At 41.0% G+C, this 21,137-nt stretch overlaps 1 protein-coding gene across 3 annotated transcripts in view; it reads left to right on the top strand.

Annotated features, from left to right (window-relative positions):
- The window catches only part of TRAF3IP1 (TRAF3 interacting protein 1), a 158,410-nt gene that overhangs the window by 74,182 nt on the left and 63,091 nt on the right, over positions 1-21,137 (top strand). For all 3 annotated transcript variants that reach the window (XM_083350839.1, XM_083350840.1, XM_083350841.1), the window contains exons 8-10: positions 5,121-5,141; positions 5,370-5,457; positions 8,696-8,779. In XM_083350839.1, the coding sequence (XP_083206965.1) occupies positions 5,121-5,141; positions 5,370-5,457; positions 8,696-8,779 (193 nt within the window). The remainder of the gene's footprint in view (positions 1-5,120; positions 5,142-5,369; positions 5,458-8,695; positions 8,780-21,137) is intronic.

A 21,137-nucleotide genomic window follows, 5' to 3' on the forward strand; every position in this document is an offset into this window, starting at 1 on the left:
GGATCTTTTTATTGAGAGATAGTGATTGCAGAGAAAATAGGCAGGATTTAAAGTTACTGTGCGAAAACATTAGGGTTCATTAGTTGGCAACTTGGGCATTGGGTTGAAGTCTTGCCCTGTGGCGACTTGAAAAGTGGTAAAACCAGTGCTGGTGTGTACAGCATTGTTATAAGCCACTTCAGCAAATGGCAAGAGGTCAGTCCAGTTGTCTTGTTGGTAGTTAATAAAGCATCTTAGGTATCCTAGAATTGAGTTCATTTGTTCTGTCCCACCATTCATTTGCAGATGGTGACTAGAACTCAGGCCCTGATCTGTTCCCAAAAGGTCCAAAATACTCTCTAGATTGAACTTTGACATGAGTTGGACCCCTCTATCAGAAATTATGTGACATGGGGCCCCATGTAAGCAGTATACATGATGGAGAAACAGCTTTGCCAGGGTTTTGGTGGTGGCGATCTTCTGACATGGGATAAAAGTGGACCTGTTTTGAAAATAAGTCAGTTACCACCCAAATAACAGTATTTCCTGTACTTTCTGGCAGTTCTATAATAAAATCCATAGAAATCTGTCTCCAAAGTGCTGAAGGCTCTGCAGGAGGCCAGGTGTCTTTTGCACTGATGGGGCAGCTAGGCATATAGCTTTCAATGTCCTTTTTAAGGGATGACCACCAAAATTGTCTCTTTAGGATGTGTTGGGTTTTCATGAATCCCAAATGTCCCGCCAGTTTCATATCATGGCAGATGTCAATGCTGCTAACATCAGATGTTCTTGCTTGACAATGTAGGGAGATGTAGCCTTCCTTTAACTCATATATTATTTTTAGAGCTAGACTCCGGGGGGAGTAGGGAGAATGTATCTCGACTGTTTGTAATAAGAGAAGATAAAAATTTGGCAAGAGGGAAAGTTTGCATTTTAAACTAATTGGAGAATGTGATTAATGACATTAAATTAAGGGAGGGAATTGTGTTTGATAACATGTGTTCAGGGGAGGAGAATTCAGATCTTGGCTTCTAATATGTAAGTGCCAAAGCTATGCGAGTATAATAAAAGATAAACAATGCCTTGAAGTTCTTTGAAGTACTGCATTTGTTGGAACCATGACAACATGTTTGCATAGTTCTCAGTCTCTGACTGCTTGGGATGTATAATTTTCCTCCTAGCCCTTCCTTCATAGAGCAAATATTTTTGTGGTTGAGAAACCACTCATCTTCCTCTAGGGCTTTATTTGAAAGCCAGGATAGTGGTGTTATCTAGTGGCGACCCCCCTTTTGGTTGTGCTCTCATTACTCGAGCCGCTAATTATCATGCTGGGAGCAAAGGTTTTACCACTTCTGCTTTTGCACTATTATATTGTGGTAGCCTCGACAGAGCGTCAGCTAATAAGTTCTTCCCCCTCAGTAAATAACAGAGGGAGAAATTAAAACATTGAAAGTGCTGTGCCCACTGTGCCTGCTTGGGGGACAATTTCCTCAGAATTTTCAGAGCTTCTAAGTTTTTGTGGTCAGTCCAGACTGGAAAAGAGATTTTAATTCCTTCCAGGACATTTTGCCAGGTGAGGAGGCATAGGCCTCTTTTTCCCACACCGACCAACATTGCTCAGTTTCTGTCAGTTTTTTAATGTGTCAGCACATGGCTGTAGTTGGCCTTTCTCATTTTCCTAGAGCAGCACAGCTCCCACCATGATATTATTGGCATCAGCCTGAATAACAAAGGGCTTTTGATAATATACCTCCCATAAGGCTAGTTTAGAGAATATTCTGCCTTTTTAAAAGTGGGCCAGCATATCTTTCATGAGTGAAAGGGGATGTACATTTTCCACACACACTGTATTAAGACTCCTATAATCAACACAGAGACCCATTTTTCTTCTCCCAGAACAGAACTGGGGTGGCCACCCTGGGTCTGGCTAGCTGAATAAAGTCTCAGGCCATGTTTTTGTCTATAAACTTGAGCAGTTTAGCTAATTCCCTTGGAGTCATGGAATATAGTTTTAGTTTTGGCAACTTGGCCCTTGGAATAATCTCAATAGCACAGTCTGTGGGCTGGTGGGGAGGGAGTTTTTCTCAACCTCTTTCACTAAACACATTGACCAAATCATGGTATTCTCAGGGTAGGCCCTGCAGCAACTCGCTCTGCAAGGCAGCTCCCATTTCTCTTCAGGGTTTCTTCCTTGCCCTGTGGCCACCATTGCATGGGGGCTTTCTCCCTCTTTGGGAACTTCAAGAGTCCACCTACGGGTTCTATTTTTTAAGTCAAGTCCGTCCTAAGATGAAGGGCCATTCCATTCTGGATGCCACTATAAAGGTTAGAGTCTCGGAGTGGCTTCCCGTGGCTAGGCCCAGGGACTCGATGCCAAAAGTTGCTGGGATACCCCCTGCAACTGACCCTTCTAGTTGACAAAAAGTAATTGGGTTCTTTAGTCTCCTCAGGCGGACTCCCAGTTTTCCTACTAAGGTTGGGCTTATAAAGCATCTGGTGCATCTCGAGTCTAGCAGTGCTTTTAGGACCTCTGTCTCAGCAGCGTCATGAAGTAGATAAAGTTTCAGAGCTCTGGGGCATTGATGTTGGTCACCATCCATCAGGTGGCGACCCCCTCCAGGGCCAGGACGATGACCCTGATCCTAGCCCCTTCGGTGGGGATGTTTCGCCTGTATTTTTGCATGTAGGTGAGGATGTGGGAGAGAAAGAAACCAAATTGCTGGGCGTCCCCATCAAACTTGATGCTAAGAGTGGGTGCCTTTTGCTCCTGCTGATGGGGTCCCTCTCCATTGCACCACCAGGGTCCCTTTGGGGAGGTCTGCCTGGTGTGGTTGTCACCCTCTCTGCAGATTTGGTGGGTGCCGGCTGCTGTCTCTGGGGTCAAGGATTTCCCCCCTTCCACATGTGGCTTCTTCGTGCCTCCCATCCTCTCTTTCCATGCAAGTTATGGCCTCTTGCATTTTCAGATTCTAGAAAGCTTCCATCATGGAAACATATTGCTTGTTTCATGAGGTGATTGGCATGATCCAGTTCTTCCTCCAGTTCACTGTCATCATACAGCCCTTCCATCTCACACCTCTAACCATGCTATTGGCTGCCATGGTGAGGGTGACTTCTTCCCATTCCTCCTTCTTCCACACACCAACAGACCATCTTGGCTTTGAAGGCTTCTCCAGGGCAGCAGCTTCCTCTGTCTATCCAGCAGAGTTTGTGTCAGGGTGAGTTTTGGTGGAGGTTTCCCCCCAATACTCAACTTCTTCGTGCTCGCTGCCCTGGTTAGACATTGTGTGCACAGTCCCCATGGTAGGGCTGGTGCCGCTCCATGTTGACCACTTTGCAGATCCTTCCTAATGTAGGGTCTTGCTTCAGCTATTCCCTCAAGAAAATCGAACTCTTGAAGCAGGCAGCATTTCCAAAGGATTTTTTATTGAGAGATAGTGATTACAGAGAAAATAGGCAGGATCTAAAGTTCTCGTGCGAAAACACTAGGTTAAACCTCATTGTTCAAACCCCTCCCAACTGTCCAGTCCAGAGGTGTGAAGGTGTTGTGAGAACTCTGAGCTGAGAAGGTGATAACATCAAAGCAAACAAAGAACAAAGTAAAATGGATACACCACAGGTATTGAATTTAAAAATTAAAGTGTGAGAAGAATTGGCTCCATCTGATTTGTCTGGGTGAAAGCGGCTTGGTCTATTGCAGGATGTGCAGTTTTTGATGGCCTTTGTTGACTTTTATGTGAAAATGTACTCATTTCAAAAAGTGTCTCCTGTGTTGGAATGTGGGTTTAATGACGAACTCTTTATTGAAGAGTTCCATTCTGGGGCAATCAAAGCTCTAGAGAAGAAAGTGCAAGGCAAGAGACTGTTTTCTCTCTCCCTCTTTTGTGGAAGAACAGCTCCATTGGCAACACCTGAAGTGTTTGTTTGAACCACAAATCTCTCAGATGGGTCTGGATGCTAGGTTGCCAGGACTGAAGCCACTGGGTCTCGGCACAGTTCCCTAGGAAGGCCACTGGGACAACTACAGCTCCTCTTGTTGCCATCTATCCCATTGCTATCATCACAACCACCACTGTTGATGCCAATGCCCCACCATCAAGCGAGTCCTAGATGCTCCTCAGTGGGGCCTAGGCACTGTTCCTCAGATAACCCATCGGGGCCAATGGTGACATTTAGCACGTCACCACTACTTGGTCCGCTACTGCCATTTGGTCTGCTGGCTGGCTCATCTGCCACTGCTTGGTCCACTGTCACCATTTGGCCCGCTAACACTTGGCCCACTGCCAATACTTGGCCTACTACGGTCACCGCTTGATTCACCACCACTATATGGCCACTGGTGCTCAATCCACTGCTTAGTCTGCCACCTCAAAACTTGGCTCTGCCAACTGGCCTGGGGTCCAGATGGGGGCATTTCATGTTGGAGATGGTCAGTGGATCAATAGGATCCCATCTCCATACTGTAATATTCTGATTTTTAACTTATTTAATTTCTATTTATTTAATATTTAATATTTGTACCTCTGTTTCTGTGATGTTTATAGGCCACACAGAGTTGCTTGACAGTGAAATGGGTGGCATATAAATTTAATAAATATATAAACACTAACTTAACATGCATAATGACTTTTTTGTAGTATTCCCATTATATGGAATACAGGCATTTAAAATATTACAAATGAAAAATTACAGTCACGCTGATTGTTTATTTCTCCTTTTTTCTTTGTTTTGTACATTAACCATTTCTTTATCTTTTGTTTCTATTGATATGCTTAAGTATAATGACACACTGACTATTTCACAATAGTGCTAACATACTTTTTTATAATAGTGTAGTACCTTGAGTGGAAATCACTTTTAAAATTGTGAAATATACCACTGAATTCTGTCCTAAATCTGAATCTATTACATAATTCTTCACTGGATTTTTTTATCTGCTGTCAACACTTCTCAGCCTAAATGATTTGCTATCTGGATAGTTGAAAAGATATGCTGTTTTTCTCATGATCAAGATAAAGGTATCTTGGAATTGGTGGGGAAGATCTATTCATGTATGCTTGTATACTCTGTCCTCAGTTCTATGTACAACAAACAAATTATTTGATCTATTCAGTCTGAAAAATAATATATTTATTTTGCAGGTGAATCATTTGGTGATGCAGGTAATAAGCCTTTATGATTTTTATTTCAGTAATGAGAAATTTAGATATATGTTTTATTGGAATTCAAATTAAGAATATCTACCAGTAATCTATAATAGACATTATGCATTGGACTTGATTTTTATACAATATTTAATTTAATAAATCTAGTATATTTCAGTAAGACAAAGAACAAATATTGGATGCATTTCCTCAAAATGACATAATAAAATTATTTTTATTCCACAGAGGGAGATGTTCTGAATACTGGTACAACAGAAAAGATTTCTGAAAATAATGAATTTACAAATGAAATTCCATCTCAGATCACTAAAAGGTCTGATTATATATCCTTTCATTAATAATATTAATAACTCACTCATGCTAATAATCAAGATATGTTACAAAGCCTAAGCATTCTATTTAAACTAATATTTAAAACTTTAATATTTCTTAAACTCAGTTAATTATCAAGTACAAATCATCTGAAAATTTATAAATATTCTGCCACCTTAAATTGTTCATATGAGCTGGTGATATTATGATATTTGAACTTTGGCTGCTCTGATGGCTAGCTCTCAACCATTCTCATCCAGTTCACGTTTATCTCTATTGTCTGGGAAATTGCATCCATAAGTACCTGTGTCCTACAACACAGGAGATTCTGGTAACTGCAATGGGATCCTGGCTTTATCTCTTATCCTGTCATGGAACGAAAATGTAAAACATATTTTTTTACCCACTTAGGTGAATTACATGCTTATATTGAGACAGCTTCAAAAGTAATTGAAGATGATACATAAAAGTAATGCCCAAAACCAGCACTTTGCACTATGCTAATTGCCCAAAGCTGTCATGTAATGCCATTGGACCACCTTGCTGGCTTTATGTGCAATAATAGTAGTTGTCTTGCTTGCTTGCTTGCTTGCTTATTTGTTTGTTTATTTATTTATTTATTTAGCCAACTGTCTGACCAGTGAACTCAATATTAAGGAATTTTCAAGGCTTCTGAGTGCCATAAAAGATAAACTTTATTGAATACACATCTTGGAACTGAAGAAGCACAACCTGCTCTGGGTTTCCCATGCAGAAAAGAGCTTATTTAAACAATAGCTTCCCTTGCCCCCACCCACTGAATATTCTCATTGTCCTATCATAGAACTTCGGCTTGTTATGGGAATGGTCCACTTCTCCATTGAGTACCTGTGTTAGTGACCTTGGCATTCCAGCAGGTTCTCATGGTTCCTAGACAGCTTCTTAGACTCCCGTTTCCTCCCTGCACTTTCTACCCCTGCCCCCTCTTTTATGAAAGTTGATTAGCAATAGAAGTTAGTAGGTCTCACATCGATTCAGTCTTGACATGCCAGCCCCCTCAAAGAAGGGTAAACATGGGAAGAATTAAGCACAAGTATACATAAATTATCCCCTAGGATGCTGAGTGTGTTTAGCATGAAATCTTATTAATCTATCTGCCTTAATGTTATGAACTGCTACTCATTCAGCATCAGCTAATGGATAACCATTCCACTGTATTAAGTACTGTAAGTTTCCCCTAAAAATCCTTGTATCCATTATTCTCTTAATTTCATAATGTTCCTTGCCCTCTACTAAAAGTGGAGGGGGGGGTTCTTGCCAGCTGACCTCAGGCTTAATTTCTTGAATGATTTTAACAGGCTGCAATGGCAACTACAGCGCAACCATTACTGGGTTAATGATTCTCACAATTGTGAAAGGTCCTATATACTCAGGACTCAGTTTCTTACAAGGTTGCATCAACCTGAGATACTTGGTAGTACTTGATTCCCAATCCTAAATGTTTTCTGGGGAGCTCTCTTTCGATCTGTTTGCCTGTTGTGTGATTCTCTGGCCTTATCCAAGGTAGTTTTTAGGGTTTCCATCCATACAGCCAAAGATAATGAGGAGGGAGATTCCCTCGGCAGTTCTGGCATCAGTACTTTGAACGGGGTGAATCCAATGCTACTATGTACCGAGTTATTATATGCCACTTCTGCAAAGTAGAAGTTCCACCTAATTGGTCTGCTGATAATTCACATAGCAATGTAAATATTGCTCTATTATTGAGTTGGTCCTTTCAGCCACCCCACTAGTACTCAGATGAAACCCAGAACTAAGCCCCTGTGAGGAGCCTATTAGCTTTATAAACTTCCACCATGAACTGCACCCCCCCAGTCAAAGATGATGTGCCTTGCAGCCAATAAACATGCTCTACAAACAATTTGGCCAAATTTCAGGTTGATGGGATTTTCGGGCACGCCACAAAATGTGCTTGTTTAGAAAACAGGTCGATCACAGTCCAAATCACTGTATTCCCAGAACTCTCAGGCAGTTCCACAATGAAATCCATAGCAATTTCTTCCCACAGTCTGCTGGGGTTAGTCATACTGGGTGCAATATTCCAGAAGGTTTTCCTAGAAATCTTTTCATGGATGGGCATACTGGGGATTCGGAAATGTAGCTCTCTATATCCTTGTTCATCTTGGGCCACCAGAACTGCCTCCTGGCTAGATGGAGGGTTTTCACGAACCCGAAACAGTCCACGGGTTTCACATCATGGCATCATTGCAGGATCTGATCTCTTAGGTTAGGCGGAACATACAACTTTCAGGTCAGATCCTCTCTCATGGTCAAATCCTCTATATGCATTCATCCTCCCCTAGGATTTCCTTCAATTTTTAGGTGATTTTGCTATCGGCTGGTTGAGGGGGAGGTGACAATCTTGGCTTTGTGAAGCTTTGTGCTGCCTGGAGGGGATGATCGAGTTAACTATCTCTTCCCTCCCACTTTTAAGAACAACCATACTGAAATTTGGCCATTTTTTATTTTTTTAATCCCATTTATATCTCCCCCTTCTCCGAAGACTCAGGGCGGCTTACAATCTAAGCACAAATCAATGTGCTTAGCAATAGCCTTCATTCTATGTATATGCCTGCTTATTAGGGCTTTCCCACCCACCCCCCAAGCGGCATTATTACAAAGTCATCTTATTGCCCCCAACAATCTGGGTCCTCATTTTACCTACCTCGGAAGGATGGAAGGCTGAGTCAACCTTGAGCCTGGTGGGATGCGAACCTGCACTAATTGCAGGCAGCTGGTGTTACTTAAGGAGGCATTAGCCCACTGCTCCACCAAGGCTGTTTTTAACATTGCACTCTCAGGAATCCAGGGAGCCACAGATTGGATGCCACTAGGCCTTGGCTGTTCCACCTCTACTGTAACTGTCAGAGCTTTGTTGTCCATATACCAGGCCTATAAAGTGTGTTTAGCCTGTTTAGTTCAAGAGCAACAAGTGAAAACACCTGTATTGCTAGAATTCATTTTTAGAATTTAGGATTGTAATTAAAATATGTGAATCAGAATATGGATATATTACAATTGAAAGATATATACATTACACATTAATTCATGCTAGCTTAAGTCTCAAAGATGCATTTATATATGAAATTAAAGTTATATGCTGAGGATGTTTGAAAATGTTAAAATTAATTTGTAATAGTATAGTAATAACAGTAATAGTAATTGTTTACTATTAAAACAATTTCTCCCCTACTTAACAGAAAACCACCACGACCCAGTAGTGCACGACCAGCTCCACCCCGTATAAAACGACAACAAAGTACAGAGATTTTAATTCCAGAAAGGTAGGGACAAATTATGAATAAAGAAAAATTCTTAATACTGCTGATATACTTACTATTCTATGAGAGCCAGTTTGGTGTAGTGATTAAGGCATCAGGCCAAAAATGGGACATTTTGAATTCTAGTCCCTCCTTAGAGCACAAATCAGCTAGGTGATCTTTGGCCAGTCATTTGCTCTCAGCCCTAGGAAGGAGACAATGGCAAACCACTTCTGAAAAACCTTACTAAGAAAACTGCAGGAACTTGCCAGGCAGTCTCTGAGAATTGTACATGATTGAATGGAAGGGAAAAAACTATTCTATAATATATCCAATTAGAAAACACAGTCCAGTTTGCATAATCAAACATGATCACTAGCCAGTAAGCTAATAAAAAGACTGTCCATTTCACCATTTTTCCAGATTGTTTGAAAATTTTAATACATGCTATTTGCAGGCAAGATCAACAAAATATGTGTTATAGTTTGCCTTTCTATTTCTTTGATTATTTGCTACAATTATATTATCCAAATAAGGGTTAATAATAATTATAGATTCAATGGTTCAAACCTATTCTTAACTTCTATGGCATGCATAAATGAGATGTTGTTCACATTGAATTTGGGGGGATAGTACCTTATTTCACTTAGCACAGTTTGAGCTTCAGTTTAGCCACTAATAGCTGAGGGTCTGGGCTACAATCAGTGCCAGGAAGTATATTGACTTAACAGATGCAACTGAATCTTTCCAGCATTGTTAGCATAAAATGAAGTCTATTTGATTTTTATGTTGCTCATTTGGTGCTGCCCATGTGAATAAACATTACTTGTATTGAATAAAGAATATGTTTATTATGCTGAGATGATTTACCTGTCAAAATTACACTAGGCAGTTGCCAGCTTCATTCCATTCACCTGGCCCAAACTTGCATACTGTTTTTGGAACTTTTCCTTGGCTTACTTTTGCATTGAAATCGCCCATATTACTGTATACAAAATATCTTTTTTTTGGTGTATGCTTGAGAGCACATTGAAACTGATGGTAAAACAGTTCAGTTTCATTGTCATTTGAATCTATAGTTGGACCGTAGATTTGTAGTATGGTGATATTGAGTGGCTTGCCTCAAATTTGGATAGATATTATGCGATCACTATATGCTCTGTGATTCTCAACACATTTAACCCGTGATTACAAGAAAATAACTCCTTTTCGTATGATGATATTGTTTCCCAAAAAATAAACCATAAAGTCATCTTATTTGAATTGACCACTGCCTGTCCAGTGAAATCACTGATGCCAAGGATGTCTATGTTCACTCCAAACATTTCTCTTTTTACAATTTTGAGTTTTCCAAAGGACATGCCTCTAACATATACCATGCCTCTGATATAATTTTGTACAGTAAAGGCAACCTTTTTCGTCATGGGCATCATCAATAGGTGTCATCTGCAAATTTGATGAGTTTCCCTTATATTCCCTCATCTAAATCATTTATGAAGATATTAAGGAGTACTGGGCCTAAGACAGAATCTTGGAGTAGCCACTGCTTACTTCCCTCCATGTAGATGTAGTTCCATTAAGAACTACTTGTTGAAGGCAGTTTGTCAGCCAGTTACAAATCCATCTGGTGGTGATGCTGTTTATCTTCTAGCTCAGAAATCCCCAACCTTTCTGGCAGCTGGGACCGGTTTCATGGAAGACAATTTTTCCATGGGAACCTCATCAGCTTTTTCCAGGTCCTCTGGTAGTTCCCCAGTGCTCCAGGGTCTTTGAAAGATATGGTTCAATGGTTCCAAGTTCAAATCTGCTATCTCCTTCAGAACTCTTGGATGTAATCTGCCAGACCCTGGTGATTTGAACTCATCTAGAGTGGACAGATGTTCTCTTACCATTTTCTTGCCTATTTTAATTTGAATTCCTAGTCTGTTTTGGTAGTTTGGGCTATTTTTTCTTTTTGGGTGAAGACAAGATGCAAGGAAAGAATAAAGTAGCTGTGCAATCTCTATACTGCCTGTCACTTCCTTGCCATATTCTCCCATTAGTTGGGATTGTTTCTTTGACTTTTTTCTTGTTTTTTATATGTTGAAAGAAACCTTTTTTTTAATCATATTTGACATTTATTGCAAATCTTAATTCATTCTGAGCCTTAGCTTTCTGACTTCATTGTTGCAGATTTGGGCTATATGCTATTTTGCCTTAGTTATGTGCCCCTCTTTCCATTTTTATATACTTGTCCTTTTTGTATTTTGTATTTTAGTTTGTTGTTGTTAGCTGTGAAGTCGTGTCCGACCCATTGCGACCCCATGGACAACATTCCTCCAGGCCTTCCTGTCCTGTACCATCTTCTGGAGTCCATTTAAGCTCACGCCTACTGCTTCAGTGACTCCATCCAGCCACCTCATTCTCTGCCGTCCCCTTCTTCTATTGCCCTCAATCTTTCCCAGCATTAGGCTCTTCTCCAGTGAGTCCTTCCTTCTCATTAGGTGGCCAAAGTATTTGAGTTTCAACTTCAGGATCTGGCCTTCTAAAGAGAAGTCAGGGTTGATCTCTTCTAAGACTGACTGGTTTGATCGCCTTGCAGTCCAAGGGACTCACAGGAGTCTTCTCCAGCACCATAGTTCAAAGGCCTCAATTCTTTGGCATTTAGCCTTTCTTATGGTCCAACTTTCACTGCCATACATTGCAACTGGGAAGACCATAGCCTTGACTATCTGCACTTTTGTTGACAGGGTGATGTCTCTGCTTTTTAGTGTGCTGTCTAGATTTGCCATGGCTTTCCTCCCCAGGAGCAAGCATCTTTTAATTTCTTGGCTACAGTTCCCATGTGCAGTGATCTTGGAGCCCAGGAAAATAAAATCTGTCACTACCTCTATTTCCTCCCCATCTATTTGCCAGGAATTGAGAGGGCCGGATACCATGATCTTGGTTTTCTTAATGTTAGTTTATCAGAGTCTAATTTGGGCAACTATGCTGGTTTGTTTTGGATTTCCTGCTGTTCTTTTTCAGTGGTAATGCTAGACTGGACTTTTTAATCACATTTTTCAGTTTCCCAAACTTCTTATTTTCTCCCTTTAAGATTTTCATCCATGGAATCCTTCCCAAGCTTTCTCTAGGTTTGTTGAAATCAGCTCTTTTAAAGTTTGATTTTGTTCTATTTCTTGTATATGCATTATATTGAATTCCAATATAACATGGTCACTCTCCCCCAAAATTCTTCTCTTCTTATAAATTCTTCTCTGCTAGTAAGAATTACTGTAGGTCCTGTACAGTTGTCCCTCTAGTTAACCTCCTCTATCTTCTAGATGACAAAGTTTTCAGCTAGGTTGGTCAGGAACCTGTTTGATATCCCACTTGATGCTGGGTTTGAGTTAATGTCAGGGTAGTTAAAATCCCACATTACTACTGTGGTATGTTTCCTACATGCATTAGTTAAATAATTAGCAAACATTTCATCTATTTTTGTTTTGTTTGGCTAGATGGCCTATGGCAATTTCATGTCTTTTTCATTTTATGTTAACCAATATGCTTTCTAGGAGGCTTTCATCCTTGGTTTTATGCATTTCTGTAGAGATGTAGTGATCTCTTACACATACAACTCTGCCTCCTCTTGCCAGGTCTGTTCCTTTTGAACAGTTTATATCTATACATAAGTATATTCCATTCATGAGTTTCATCCCATCAAGTTTTATTAATGGCAACTATATATATCTACCTTCATGTACTAGTATTTCAAGTTCTCCCTGGTTATTCCCCAGACTTTGAACATTAGTGTATAGTAATCTGAGTCCTTTATGGGTGACTCTGGGTATGCTTCCTATATCTTCTAATTTCTGTCTGAGCTTCTCTGTCCTATCACACACTCCTCTCCATACTTCCTTGCTTGGGATCCATGCTTGGAATTAGATCCTAAAGGTCCTAGGAATTGGCAACTGTCCCCGCTCAGTTTTAGTTTAAAGCTGCTCAGATAAACCCTTCGGAGGTGTAGCTCATCCCTTGCCAAAAGCCTTCATGTAGGTAATACAGACCATTATCTAGGAATCCAAATTCTTTTGACAGCACCAACCCTTAAACCAGTGGTTCATTTCTAAAATCGTTTGTTTCCTCATTGGAAATTGACCTTTTGTTGGAAGTACAGATGAAGACACCACCTGACCTCCGAACTCCTTATCTTTCTTGCCAAGTTGTTCAGTCTTTTGATATTCTTTTTAGGTTCATTTTCATCTCATTCATCCCTGCATGAAGGAAAAGAATGGGATAGTAATCTGTGGACTTGACTATCTTAGTAAGATTCTCGGCCACATCTTTGTTTTTTGCTCCAGGGAGACAATATACCTCCCTAAATTGATTGTCTGGTCTACAGATGGTTGATTCTGTTCCCCTGAGAATTGAATCTCCTATCCTAATACTTGCCTTTTTTTCTAGGAAAGTCTGGACTACTTTTCTTCCTTGTGCAGGAACACTTGATGATGCCTCTTTACTAGGTGTCTGCATGTTTTCTTCCAGGGGTAGGATATGAAATTGATTGCTCAGCTCCAATGGGGCTGCACTGGACTGGGCTGAACTAGATAGCAGGGACTTTGCTCTTGGTTGTTGTTTTCTTCTAAGATTGACATATTTCCGTTGGTCTGTCCCTAAAGGTTCATGTATTGGTTCATTTCTTCTGGTAGTTGTTTGTTCTTTATTCAGTTTGTATGTAATCTTCTTGCTTAGTTTGGAATTTCTTATTTTGTAGATTGAGGCTCTAAATCCTTTATCATGATGTTAAGACCAGAGAAGAGAGGTGATGTCAGCCCCTCTGGATAAAACCAGACCAGGAAATCAATTCCACAGGAAAGCTAAGACTACTTTTACTGAGATTGGCTATAATACTAGAATTTTTCAAATCTGGTTGTGCTATACCTATTACCCTTTTTATACTCCACTGAATTAGGGTGGCACCTGCCTGAGCTGCTTCCAAATGTTGTGCCCCTTTTTGGACCGAGATGCCCTATGCACGGTCACCCATGCCCTTGTCACCTCTCGCCTGGATTACTGCAATGCTCTCTACATGGGGCTGCCCTTGAAGTGCGCCCGGAGGCTTCAACTGGTGCAAAATGCGGCCGCGCGGGTGCTTATGGGAATATCTCGATACTCCCATGTTACACCACTCCTGCGCGAGCTGCATTGGCTTCCGGTTGCCCTCCGGGTGCGATTCAAGGTGCTGATAATCACCTTTAAAGCCCTACATGGCTTAGGCCTGGGATACTTGCGAGACCACCTGCTGCCAATGTCAACCTCCCATCGCCCGGTTCGCTCCCACAGAGTCGGCCTCCTCAGGGTGCTGTCGGCCAGGCAATGCCGGCTGGCGACCCCTAGGGGGAGAGCCTTCTCTGTGGGCACACCGACCCTCTGGAACGAACTGCCCCCAGAACTGCAGATGGCCCCTGACCTTTGGTCCTTCTGCCGTGACCTAAAGACCTGGTTATTCCAACAAGCGGGCCTGGACTGATCATAGTTTTTAAATTTGGTTTTTTATTGGTTTAAATTGTTCTTATTTCTTATATTGTTTAATCCTCTTTTAATTTTTGTATTTATATCTTTTAACTTTTTGTTGTTGTGAGCCGCCCTGACTCCTCAGGGAGAAGGGCAGCATATAAATTTAATAAACCTAAACCTACTTTGTTTCTCTGGGGTTAAAAAATATTTCAGCTCCTTCAGCCTAAGCATACTAAGGTCATCTTCCTTATTTCCTATAAATATCCATGATTGTGCAATGAATTCTTACAACATTGCTTAGGGGCTTGAATGGTTACAAGTATCTTTGCATTGATTTGGATCCACTCTAACAAGCTTGGGTTGGTGCTGGTGTACAGATTGTCTAACTATTTTGTGGCTTTGCACAATCTCTATGATATCATCTTGAAGCTAGTATTGGAATTTGATAGGCTGTTAAGGCCATGGTTGATTAGCATTAAAACTTGATTAGCATTAAAACTTGAATATCAGCTGCAAGATGAGATCATAGAGATTGCACAGAGCCACAAGATAGTTGGACAGTCAGTCTCATTGCCCTAAGGAGGTAATGTGATTGGTGTTCATGGGCTTATCTCAAGAAATATGGTCCCACTTTGCTTAGAAAGACCACATTGTGGTCTTTATTTTGAAGCAGATGAGAAGCTAACATATATCCCGTGGTCCCATTTCATTGTGAAACTGAAGTTCCCCAAACCCTGAATCTCTGCAAGATTGGGAACCAATTAGAATCATTCTTCCCAAGTACCTGATGAATTCAGAAGATTTCCAAATACTTCCTGGAAACTTTTTCCAATTATTTGGCAGAAAATATCTCTTCTCTGATTGACCTCTTAAATACAGAGGTAGTTAGGGAACTAAATGAGCTTATCTAGCAAGATCTCATCCCAGTCATAGCCCTAGGTAGTCCTCAGTCTACTGAGAACCTGTTGAATGAAGCAACTGAAAAAAAACACCTAAAGTAACAGGCAAAATATCAAAATTGGACCCAACTAAATACTGATAAGAGCTGATATTCAAAATTATACAATGGCACAAATGAATAAGAAAGGAAGAAGTATCATCCATAGCATCCAAAGGGAAGAGTTTGTAGTTTTGTTATACGTAGTGCTTACAGAGAAATATCTAAACTTTGGAGTGATTTTTTGACCATGAGAACTGTTAAGCAGTTGAACACCCTTCCTCTTAGATACTCCATTATTGGAGGGTTTCAAACAAAATGGAACCATTTATGTGGCATAGTCTGCAGATTTCTGTCCTGGACAGAGAATTGGACTAGAAAATCTCCAAAGTTCCTTCCAGTGCTTTGATTTTAAATTCCCACATGGTCTTCAGAAAATTTTATTATGATGGCCCAAGTTCAAGGCATCCACACCTTTCTCAATATTGACGATATTTGCAAGCTTGTTGGTTATATAAATAATATGAAGTTTTCATCTTACTGCAATTTGGTCGCCTGACTTCCTAAGGGTTAATAGAATACTGGAAAGGTTCTGAACAAAAATTTTTATTGTTATCCTTAGCAACTCCATCTCCACATTTTCATTATCTATGTTATTACATAGTAGTTTCGTATGTCCACTTGTTATTGTATTTTGGTTTTCATTACTCACCTCCCATTTCTACTGCTTGCCTGTGGTTTGCAGACCTAGTCTCATTTTCCCCATGATTACCGTACCATATTGGAAAACATTGTTTGGAAATAGTTCAAGTTGCAGTTTCATATAAATATAAAATAAAGTTTAAAAAAACATAGATGTGGGTGGGGGGTGGAGAGAACTATAAAGGGTAAAAACATTAAGTACATAGAATAAAAGGGTTGGAAGGAACCTTGGAGGTCTTCTAGTCAACCCCCCTGCCTATGGCAGGAGGCCATATACCATTCCAGACAAATGATTGTCCAATCTCTTGAAAAAATTGGATCTCTCTTTAATGATCTTCCACTCTTGTCTTACCCTCAGGTGCTTTGGAGAATAGATTGATCCCCTCTTCTCTGTGACAGCCCCTCTAATAGTGGAAGATCTTCTGTTTGTTAGACTAGACATACCTATTTCCATCAATTGTTTATCATAAGGTTTAGCTTCCAAACTCCTTATCTTTTTAACAATTTTATTTATTTCCTAAGTTAAAATACAAACAGATAAAAACAGACTAAACATGACAAAAAAGTGCATACAAAAACTGTGCATATATATTGTCGTCTCTAGTTGAATATGATAAATATATTTTCAGTGATAATACTACATAAAAATGTCAATTTAGTTTTTGTTCCTGGATACAAAGTGTGTTTTCTTAATCTCTTATGCATAAAATAAATAGAAAATAGCTATTGTTCCACAAAAACTTTGCTTCTGTGGTCAGGAAAATGATATTTTGAAATTTTATCTGTTTCCAAGAACATTCTCAATTCACATTTAGTGCTAAGTATACTTCCAGAACATTCTGGAACTGTGAAATCTATCCAGAAGTTTCTAGAATTAGCCAGAATTTTCTGGATTAAAAAAAAACTTTCTGGGACTACCTAGTAGTATCTATAGAAGTAAAAGTACTGGTGCCTTAAACCAACATTTTAGTTTGTCTAATTGCTGAGTAAGAGAATAGTGAATAACAATATTTGATCTAGCAGCATCAAGAGATTGGTTCCACCCAGCAGATGCATTTTGCTACGTGTGTGGACAATTTTATCAAGACAAGAGCAAAAAAGTACTCTGTGAAAACATCTGTTAAGATGTGTAAGGCCTACAAAGCATACTTCGGCATGCCTACCAGGAATCAAGACAAGCCCTGGGCACCTCATTTCACATGCAAACACTGCAACAAAACTCTTGAAGGTAAGGTGAACAATTGCTGCTTACTAGATGGAAATTTAGTTATTTTTTACAGTTAAAGAGTTGTAATTAAGAAAATTTTCACTATTTTCAATGTTCTAGGAAAATTGAAACTAATATATATATATATATATATATATATATATATATATATATATATATATATATACATACACACACACACACACACACACACACACACACACACACACACACATATATATATATATATATATATATATATATATATATATATACATACACATACACATACACATACACATATATACCTATACCTATACCTATACCTATACCTATACCTATACCTATATATATATATATATATATATATATATATATATATATATATATATATATATATATATATATATATATATATTACCCTATGATAATATCTTACATAATATTATGAAATATCGTTTTTAAAATAGAAATATTTTTTTAAATTATATAATTCTACTATGTTTACAGGCTGGCACAGGGAAAAAGAGAGAGCCATGAAGTTTGCTATTCCAAGAATTTTTTGGGAACCAACTGACCATTCAAGCAACTGCTACTTCTCGATGGTGGACCTTTCCAAACATCAAACTGGCAAGAACACACCTATCATGTATCCAGACATTCCTTTATCCATCGCCCCAGTACCAAAGTGCCCTGAGTCCCTTTCCTACCCCTCTAGAGAGGGATCAGCCATCTTAAGGAGAGAGAAGCAAGTCAAACACCAAGGGTATTGCGGATACAGATAGATGTGGCTAAGGAGAGAAAGCCATACTTCCCCAAACAGAAAGACTTCAATGATCAGATCAGATATTTTGGTCTTACGAAGTCCCATTCTGAGCTTCTGACATCTAGGCTCAAGGAGCAGAACGTTGGATGAAAGTGTGCTAGTCACAAAACATAGAAAGCATCACCAACATTTTTTCACCTTCAATCGGCAAAATGAGCTATGCTTCTGCAACAATGTGACCATTCTCAAGCATGACGAGTTGGGGAAACTACAGATGGGTTGATCTTGCCTTTCTGCCCTAGAGACTAAGTCAATTAACCTTTGCCACACCTCTCTTCTTCCAGCTAGGAATCCCCAGTCACGACTTAGTCTTAGCCCAAGAGAAATGTGGTGAAGATTGGCTGTAGCAGAAAGGCAACACTATTGGATATTTCTCCAGGTTGTATTTTTCCTTCCCTTCCCTTTCTCTGCGCTGATCTCAGCGCTGCAATTTAAAATGTTGTGAGTCTGAGCGGTTTTTTACAGGCTTCAGCTGAAGCCTCAGGATATTTTTAGCTTCTAGGCAAGCCACATGTGTAGCGGTCACCATTTTGGGCGCCGCTTTTGTTGTTCTGGGGGGGCAGATCCTCCCTTCCAGTGAGAGCAATTTAGCTGCAAATAGGCTTAATTTGGCATATCCAGCTAGCAGTCTTCTTGCCCCAGCCATTGAATCTACTGCCACAGTCATTCAATTGTGTCTAGACGTGGTGGCTCAGTGGGTTAAGACACTGAGCTTGTGGATCAGAAGGTTGGCAGTTTGACGGATCGAATCCTGAGTGCCGTGTAACAGAGTGAGCGCCTATTACTCGTCCCAGCATCTGCCAACCTAGCAGTTCAAAAGCACGTAAAAATGCAAGTAGAAAAATAGGGACCACTACGGTGGGAAGGTAACAACATTCCGTGCGCCTTTGGCATTTAGTTGTGCCGGCCACATGACCACGGAGACGTCCTCAGACAAACGCTGGCTCTTTGGCTTTGAAACGAAGATGAGCAACAGCCCCTAGAGTTGGAAACGACTAGCACGCATGTGCGCGGGAACCTTTACCTTTTACTAGTGTCGGAGCAGGAGGTCATTTTACTGGTGGCTGCCATTTTGAAAACGCCATTTTGAAAACAGCACAATCAATCTCAGGCCATTCAGAAGGCCAGAATCGTGAGACGTTTTCTTCAAGAGTGCTTATTCAATTTTAGGCTCTTTGGCAGCTCTTATTATAATCAGTAACAGCAACAACAGCCTCCAGCCTCACATCTGTTACGGAGGTTTTCAATCACTCCAGGCATTTCCAAAGGCTTCAGGGCCTGGCTGGGTGCCTGCCTTAACTGCCGCCATTTTCTTCGCAGTTTTTTTCTGCTTCTAGTGTGCTGGCTACCCCATTAACTTGGTCTTGGTGCTACCAACAGGATCATATGTGTGCTGGCAATACCATTAAGTTGGTCTTTCCGCCACCAACAGGATCATATGTGTGCTGGCCGTACCATTAAATTGATCTTGCCGCCACCAACAGGATCATACGTGTGCTGGCCATACCATTAAGTTGGTCTTGCCGCCACTACCAGGATTGTGAGTGTGCTGGCTATCCCATTAAGTTGGTTGTGTTGCCACCTAGCCACAACTTGGCTCTTTGCTACTGGGATCACCTCTCTGTTGCAAACACATTGAGATTGCCACTACTGTGATGTCTCTGATTTTGCAATGGCAGATAAAACTACAGAAGTTCAGATCTCTCAAGGTGCCTCCAACAGTCCTTCCAGGCTCATCAAATCCAGGTCAGCCAAGCAGCAGGCTGCTGGGAAACTCAGATCCAAAGCTATCTCTGGCAAAAGGTCTTCCAAAGCTGCTGAGAAAGAAGCAAGCAGGAGACACCAGACATTGGAAAAACAATTCTCCAAAGATGCAAAGCAAAAGAAAGATGCAAAGGTTGATCAGATTACTTCTGTTCCCATGGAGGCATCGGTTTTTGGCCCTCAACAAGCTCCTTCAACCTCTGCTGCCCCAAGTGCCTAGTCTCCAGAAGGAGAAACAGGTCAGTTCATTTTTCCCATGGCAGAACAGGTGGAGATGATTCCCCTGTCCAGTGAAGGGCTTGGCCTTCAGATCCCTACTCCTCCCAATACAACTAGACCTCTGGGCCAGAGGCCACATCCACTCTGCAGCGGCAGGGCTTCGCCCTCCAGATGCTCAGGAGACAGAACTATCAGAACAAATGCAGTTTCTGATTTCCCAGGCTATTGCCCAAGGCGTAGCTTCAACCCTACACCAGAGAGCTCAACCTGAGTCGATAGCATCAGAGATTCCATCTAACAGCAATGTATCATATCTCTCCCAGGCAGAAGCAGCCGCATACCAAGGGTCAGTTTTCCCCTCCCATTCCTCCGGGAGGAGAATGTTCATAGGGGATGAGGAGCAGAAAGAGCAGGGGATGTCAGAAGATGAGGACTTATCCCCTGATCCCCCTCCTTTCATAGGCCTGTTTAATCTGGCCCTCTTTAAATCCTTACTTCACAAGGCCAGGAGTACTGCAGAACTTGGTCCTGAAAGTGTCCCTCAGGCTGAACCTTCCACCAGCCAGAGACTTACCAGTAAGGTCTTTTCAGACCAATGTTTACCCAGCAAGACATTCCCTGTCTGCCTCTTTTCCTCAATGTAGTCCAAAGACAATGGGGAATGCCAGGTACCTTTCCATCCAGTGCTCCAGCACTGTCAGAGGTGCTAGCAGTCCCCACGGTAGATGAGCCCTTAGCACCATGGGTTTCCTCCATCACTGTGTCTGGGGACATAGGTGGAGGTTCTGGAGTCAGAGGATAGGAAAGTGGAGCTTAATTTCCACAGGACCCATCAAGCCTCAGCATGGGCAGTAAAAGCAGGTACATCAACTTCCTTTTTCACCAGAATTTCACTCCTCTGGCTTCGCCAATTCCATGCTAGGGTCCCACCAGAAGAGGTAGAGATGCACCAAGATTTAAGCAAAATTAATGGCTGCATCAGGATACATGGCTGACTCATCATTGCATGCGGCCAGATTTTCCTCCCGGGCATTAGCATCTAATGTTACCTTCAACAGACTTCTGTGGCTCAGACAGCAGCAAGCGGATGCTAGGTCCAAGTGGCGGTTGGCCTCAGCCCCTTACAAGGGAGGCCAGTTATTGGGAGAGGCACTAAACCCTTATCTGACTGAGAACAAGGATAAGCATAAGGTCATGTCCCATCTTCTCAGGAGAACAGACGGGAGCTACCCCATATGCCCGATAGCAGTCC

Source organism: Vipera ursinii, assembly GCF_947247035.1.
Source record: "Vipera ursinii genome assembly, chromosome: 1".
Lineage (NCBI taxonomy): Eukaryota > Metazoa > Chordata > Lepidosauria > Squamata > Viperidae > Vipera > Vipera ursinii.